General features: G+C 37.7%; 2 protein-coding genes across 2 annotated transcripts in view; one reads left to right on the top strand and one right to left on the bottom strand.

Moving 5' to 3' along the window:
- The window catches only part of nudt7 (nudix (nucleoside diphosphate linked moiety X)-type motif 7), an 8,643-nt gene extending 2,569 nt beyond the window's left edge, over positions 1-6,074 (top strand). The window contains exons 2-3 of the mRNA XM_061969170.1: positions 2,716-2,874; positions 5,648-6,074. Of these exons, the coding sequence (XP_061825154.1) occupies positions 2,716-2,874; positions 5,648-6,001 (513 nt within the window). The 3' untranslated portion in view covers positions 6,002-6,074. The remainder of the gene's footprint in view (positions 1-2,715; positions 2,875-5,647) is intronic.
- Positions 5,329-7,500, bottom strand: part of nfat5a (nuclear factor of activated T cells 5a) — a 100,331-nt gene continuing 98,159 nt past the window's right edge. Inside the window, exon 14 of the mRNA XM_061969161.1 lies at positions 5,329-5,974. The gene's annotated coding sequence lies outside the window, so the exon portion shown is untranslated. The remainder of the gene's footprint in view (positions 5,975-7,500) is intronic.

The following is a 7,500-nucleotide window of genomic DNA, read 5'->3' as shown; positions in this document are numbered from 1 at the left end:
GCGATATTTCCTCGTAAAATTGTAACTTTTTTATGTAAAATTGTTACTTTTTTATGTAAAATCATTACTCTTTAATGCAAAATGGCGACATTTGTCGTATAAAATTCTGACCTTTATCACGATATTGCCAATTTTTGTTGTTGTTCTTGCAAAATAGTGACATTTTTTGAGTACAATTCTTATTATTATTATAAAACTTTGTTTTCTTATGTAATTGTGACTTTTGTCGTGTAAAATTACAACTATTTTCATAAAATTGCCAACATTTTAAGCTTTTCTTGTAAAATTGCGCCTGTTATTGAGTAAAATTCCCACTTTTATCATAACATTGCACAAATGTTCAGTTTTTCTTGTCAAATTTTGACTTGCGTTGAGTAAAATGATGACTTTTATAATAAAAAGGCCAAAATTCTAAGTTTTTCTTGTGTAATTGTGGCTTTTTTCTTGTGAACAATTCCAATATTTGCATAGTATGTATATATTATTAATGTTGTAAATACACATCTTTATATATCTAGAAAGGCTGGTCCTAAAGAGGGAGGCATTTTTCTCAGGTCTCAAGAAGGTAACAAATACAAGAATGTGTGTGTGTGTGTGTGTTCTTGTATTTCTACCATTCTTGAGACACCAAGAAGGAAAAGTATCTTCCATATGAGGAGGTGTGAACAAGTGATGATATAAATCATGGTCCCCATAAAGAAAATTGTCTCATTTGCACCCCTGGTGGTGAAATCTATCAAAATGAGGGTGGTCCCAAAAAGGAGGGATTTTTCACATTGACTTTGTGTCGTTTTTAAAAGTGCTCCCCCCTCTGGTCAACATATGAAATAACAAGTGTGTTTAAGAAATTGAAATGTGCCCCCTTTGGCCAAAATTAATTTAAAAAAATTTAATATATATAAAGAGACATACTGTAATAAATTGAAGTAAATAATGAAGATTATAAAACCAATTACAAACAAAAATAAAAGAAGTATTTTTCTCACAATGTGTCAACTTTTTTCTTATAAAATTGGGAACAATTTCTCATATTCTTTCTGTTTCTGTAATATTGCGATATTTCCTCGTGAAATTGTAACTTTTTCATGTAAAATTGTTACTTTTTTTTATGTAAAATCATTACTTTTTAATGCAAAATGGCGACATTTGTCATATAAAATTCTGACCTTTATCACGATATTGCCAATTTTTTTCGTTGTTCTTGTAAAATAGTGACATTTTTTGAGTACAATTCCGATTATTATTATAAAACTTTGTTTTCTTATAAAATTGTGACTTTTGTCGAGTAAAATTACAACTATTTTCATAAAATTGCCAACATTTTAAGCTTTTCTTGTAAAATTGCGACTGTTATTGAGTAAAATTCCCACTTTTATCATAATATTGCACAAATGTTCAGTTTTTCTTGTCAAATTTTGACTTGCGTTGAGTAAAATGATGACTTTTATAATAAAAAGGCCAAAATTCTAAGTTTTTCTTGTGTAATTGTGGCTTTTTTCTTGTGAACAATTCCAATATTTGCATAGTATGTATATATTATTAATGTTGTAAATACACATCTTTATATATCTAGAAAGGCTGGTCCTAAAGAGGGAGGCATTTTTCTCAGGTCTCAAGAAGGTAACACATACAATAATTTGTGTGTGTTCTTGTATTTCTTCCCTTCTTGAGACACCAAGAAGGAAAAGTATCTTCCATATGAGGGTGTGTGAACAAGTGATGACATAAATCGTGGTCCCCATAAAGAAAACTGTTTCATTTGCACCCCTGCTGGTGAAATCTATCAAAATGAGGGTGGTCCCAAAAAGGAGGGATTTTTCACATTGACTTTGTGTCGTTTTTAAAAGTGCTCCCCTTCTGGTCAACATATGAAATAACAAGTGTGTGTAAGACATTGAAATGCACCCCCTTTGGTCAAAATTAAATAAAATAAAAAAATAAATATGTATAAAGAGACATACTGTAATAACTTGAAGTAAATAATGAAGATTAAAAAACAATTACGGAAATGTGTTTTTTACTAAAAGCAGTCTTTTTTCTTATAAAATTGGGAACAATTTCTCATATTCTTTCTGTTTCTGTAATATTGCAATATTTTCTCGTAAAATTATTTTTTTTATGTAAAATTATTACTTTTTAATGCAAAATGGTGACATTTGTCACATAAAATTGTGACTTATCACAATCTTGCCAATTTTTTTGTTGTTCTTGTAAAATAGTGACATTTTTTGAGTACAACTTTTGTCATCATTTTACAAAATATTATAATATTGCCAACATTTTAAAGTTTTCTTATAAAATTGTGACTTTTGTCGAGTAAAATGACGACTCTTTTCATAAAATTGCCAAATTCTTAAGCTTTTCTTGTAAAATTGCGACTGTTATTGAGTAAAATTCCAACTTTTATCATAACATTGCACACATGTTCAGTTTTTCTTGTAAAATGCTGACTTTGACGACTTTTATCATAATACTAAGTTTTTCTTGTGAAATTGTGACCTTTTTCTTGTGAAATTCCAACTCATTTTTCACAACAAGCTTGTTTATATTCACATAGTATGTATATATTATTAATGTTGTAAATACACATTTTTATATATCTAGAAAGGCTGGTCCTAAAGAGGGAGGCATTTTTCTCAGGTCTCAAGAAGGTAACACATACAATGTGTGTGTGTGTGTGTGTGTGTGTGTGTGTGTGTGTGTGTGTGTGTGTAGTTAAGGACCAGTGGAGGCGAGGTGTGTTTTCCTGGTGGTAAACACGAGGCAGGTGACAAAGATGAAGTGGACACAGCCCTGAGAGAAGCGGAAGAGGAGATTGGTTTACTTCCTGCTGATGTCCACGTCGTCTGCAGGTTGCATCCCATCATCAGTAAGGTACAAGAATACTTTGTGAATCATCTTGGACAATATTTATGACAAATGTGTGCTTAGTCTTCAAGATGTGCTATTGGGATTTACACTGTATCCATCCATCCATCCATGGATGGATGGATACAGGGGAAAAAAATGAAAAGGGATTTTACCTTTGCAACCTCATTATATCAGTTTATTATATATATATTTATTTTATATTATTATAATATTTATTACTAAGTTTTATATTCATAAATGCAAGTTTCTCAATACCCAACCTGCTTTTTGTGCCTTTAAAAAAAGTTAGAACTTTACTTTAAAGGGGAACATTATCACCAGACCTATGTAAGCGTCAATATATACCTTGATGTTGCAGAAAAAAGACCTTTTTTTTTTTAACCGATTTCCGAACTCTAAATGGGTGAATTTTGGCTAATTAAACGCCTTTCTATTATTCGCTCTCGGAGCGAATAATAGACATCGGGAAGCAATCCGCCATTTTCTCAAACACATTACAAACACCGAGTCAAATCAGCTCTGTTATTTTCCGTTTTTTCGACTGTTTTCCGTACCTTGGAGACATCATGCCTCGTCGGTGTGTTGTCGGAGGGTGTAACAACACGAACAGGGACGGATTCAAGTTGCACCAGTGGCCCAAAGATGTCAAAGTGGCAAGAAATTGGACGTTTGTTCCGCACACTTTACCCACGAAAGCTATGCTACGACAGAGATGGCAAGAATGTGTGGATATCCTGCGACACTCAAAGCAGATGCATTTCCAACGATAAAGTCAAAGAAATCTGCCGCCAGACCCCCATTGAATCTGCCGGAGTGTGTGAGCAATTCAGGGACAAAGGACCTCGGTAGCACGGCAAGAAATGGCGGCAGTTTGTTCCCGCAGACGAGCGAGCTAAACCCCCTGGATGTCTTGGCTCACACCGTCCCTTAAACTGGACAGATCAGCTTCCAGGAAAAGAGAGCGGATGAGGGTATGTCTACAGAATATATTAATTGATGAAAATTGGGCTGTCTGCACTCTCAAAGTGCATGTTGTTGCCAAATGTATTTCATATGCTGTAAACCTAGTTCATAGTTGTTAGTTTCCTTTAATGCCAAACAAACACATACCAATCGTTGGTTAGAAGGCGATCGCCGAATTCTCCCGTGTCGCTGGCTGTCGTGTCGTTTTCGCTTGTATACGGTTCAAACCGATATGGCTCAATAGCTTCAGTTTCTTCTTCAATTTCGTTTTCGCTACCTGCCTCCACACTACAACCATCCGTTTCAATACATGCGTAATCTGTTGAATCGCTTAAGCCGCTGAAATCCGAGTCTGAATCCAAGCTAATGTCGCTATAGCTTGCTGTTCTTTCCGCCATGTTTGTTTGTGTTGGCATCACTATGTGACGTCACAGGAAAATGGACGGGTGTATATAACGATGGTTAAAATCAGGCACTTTGAAGCTTTTTTTAGGGATATTGCGTGATGGGTAAAATTTAGAAAAAAAACTTCGAAAAATAAAATAAGCCACTGGGAACTGATTTTTAATGGTTTTAACCCTTCTGAAATTGTGATAATGTTCCCCTTTAAAACGCTTTCAACGTCTAACAACCAAAAAGCTGTGAAAACTCTTTACATAACTTTTGTGAGCTTATAACTACACACATTACTACATATATACAGTGGTGGTCAAAAGTCTTGTAAAGAACATGATGTCATGAGTTTCCAATCATTTCTACAACTCTTATTTGTGATGTAGTGATTGGAGCACATACTTGTTGGTCACAAAAAACATTCATGAAGTTTGCTTCTTTTATGAATTTATTATGGCTCTACTGAAAATGTGAGGGTCAAAAGTATACATACAGCAATGTTAATATTTGCTTACATGTCCCTTGGCAAGTTTACCTGCAATAAGGCGCTTTTGGTAGCCATCCACAAGCTTCTGCTTGACCACTTGACCACAAAATTGGTGCAGTTCAGCTAAATGTGTTGCTTTTAATAATAATAATAATAATAATAATACATTTTATTTGTAAAAAGCACTTTACGTTGAGTAAACAACCTCAAAGTGCTACAGTGTATTAAAAATAAAATAAAAAGATAATAAAAAAATTCATAAAAATAAAAACTAGAACAGCCAAATAGCTAGAACTAGTATGCATATATCTAAAAAAAAAAAAAAAGGCTTTTTTAAAAAGAAGTGTTTTTAAGCCTTTTTTAAAAGCATCCACAGTCTGTGGTGCCCTCAGGTGGTCAGGGAGAGTGTTCCACAGACAGTCCTGCAGTGGTGATGATACTTGTAAGAAACTTAATTTATTTGTCGCCATGGTGGCGACCCCCCCCTAGAGGGGGGGGGGGGTTTACCCACATATGCGGTCCTCTCCAAGGTTTCTCATAGTCATTCACATCGACGTCCCACTGGGGTGAGTTTTTCCTTGCCCTTATGTGGGCTTTGTACCGAGGATGTCGTTGTGGCTTGTGCAGCCCTTTGAGACACTTGTGATTTAGGGCTATATAAATAAACATTGATTGATTGATTGATTAGTGATTTAGAAGGAGCAAAAACACAGTGGAGGGACGTTAGTCGCTAGCGAGCAGTGTTTAAAAGCGCCGCTCGCGGTGTTTACAGCTCCACCTCCATCGTTAGTTTTTAGGCCGAAATACGTCCATTCTCCCTCCTGTTTGTGCTTGTAAGCGCTGCATGTGTGGGCTCACATTAGCAGAAGTATCACTATGTCCATGGGAAAAAGTACTGGTACTTTCCAATTCACCTTCTCCGTGTGTGGACAGAACCAGGTGCTGGTGACCCCGGTGGTGGGCTTCATCCAGGAGTCCTTCAGGCCCAGACCAAACCCCGCTGAGGTCAGTGCCGCCTTCACGGTCCCCTTGGACCTCTTCACTCTGGACAAAGACCACCTGGGAGACCCCCGTGCCGCGCAGGCCCCGGTGCCGTCCTTGTCCTTCCACTTTACCGACCCCCGCACGGGAGCCCGGTACCACATTTGGGGTCTGACCGCCATGGTGGCCCTCATAGTCGCCGCCATCGCTCGTAAGACCTCACCCGAGTCGGATGTGGGCGTCCGTGCGGAGGAGCTGCAAGTCATGCTCAGACGACACCTGGAGGAGAGGCGGAGTAAACTCTGACCTAGTTGTGGACTAATGTGGGGCGGTATGGCGGAGTGCAGACCTAATGTGGGCTGGTATGGCGTAGGGCAGACCTGGGCATTCTACGGCCCTTTGTGCGTCCAATCATAAATTACAAAATAAATTTAAAAAAGTATCTAAGTCGAGTGTGCAATACAACGGTGCCGCTTTTGTTTTGAAAAGCGTTATTTGTACTACGGTACTTCCGTGTGGACGTATGCGCGTGCGTGATTGTGAGTGAATGTGAACAGCGGCAATCACAAATTACAAAATAAAGTTGAAAAAACATCTATGTCGTGCGTGCAATACAACTGTGCTGCTTTTATTTTGAAAAGTGTTATTTATGGGTGTAACCTGTGAGTGAAAATGCACAGCGACAAGTGATGCCCGGTTTACACCCGAGACGCTAAAAGTTGATGACGAATGGCGTGTTTTCAACAAGACATGGACTGCCAAGCAACGTTCCCTCTAAGGTGCGCGCCTGTGCAATCGCACACTGCTCAAGCGTCCTCTGCGCACAGCAAATATATGCCGCGCACCAAATCAAATCCCATCTGAATTCTAAACAAAATAAACACATCATTTATTGTGTGTAATTTTGCAATGCAACTCTGAGTGACAGTGACAACAAGCGGCCCTAACGGTGTTCGTCAACACCCTTCAATTATTGTAACGTCTAACGAGATGCTTCCAGGACAGGAATTATTTCGATCACTTTATTGAGCAAAACTGTTTATATTTGGCCGTAACCAGAGGTGGGTAGTAACGCGCTACATTTACTCCGTTACATCTACTTGAGTAACTTTTGGGATAAATTGTACTTCTAAGAGTAGTTTTAATGCAACATACTTTTACTTTTACTTGAGTATATTTATAGAGAAGAAACGCTACTTTTACTCCGCTACTTTTATCTACATTCAGCTCGCTACTCGCTACTAATTTTTATCCATCTGTTAATGCACGCTTTGTTTGTTTTGGTCTGTCAGACAGACCTTCATAGTGCCTGCGTTTCAACAAATACAGTCACTGGTGACGTTCACTCCGTTCCACCAATCAGATGCAGTCAGTGGTGACGTTGGACCAATCAAACAGAGCCAGGGGTCACATGACCTGACTTAAACAAGTTGAAAAACTTATTGGGGTGTTACCATTTAGTGGTCAATTGTACGGAATATGTACTGTACTGTGCAATCTACTAATAAAAGTTCAAATCAATCAATCAAAAGTGTGAAGGAAAAAAGACCATTTTTTATTTTAACCGTACACCCCGTCAAAAGCCTAAAGACTGACTGCACAGTTCCTGTCTTCACAATAAAAGTGCCGCTCCATCGCGCCTGCGCTTTCAAAATAAGAGTCTCCGAAAGCCTGCGCAAACAAGCTAGCAAGCTACGGAGTTTGCCGCCAATGTATTTCTTGTAAAGTGTATAAAAACGAATATGGAAGCTGGACAAATAAGATGCCCAAAACCAATCACTTTCATGTGGTATTAGACAGAAAGG

Source organism: Nerophis lumbriciformis, linkage group LG08 (assembly GCF_033978685.3).
Source record: "Nerophis lumbriciformis linkage group LG08, RoL_Nlum_v2.1, whole genome shotgun sequence".
Lineage (NCBI taxonomy): Eukaryota > Metazoa > Chordata > Actinopteri > Syngnathiformes > Syngnathidae > Nerophis > Nerophis lumbriciformis.
Note: the sequence above shows the minus strand (reverse complement) of the source record. Positions and strands in the feature narration are given on the sequence as shown.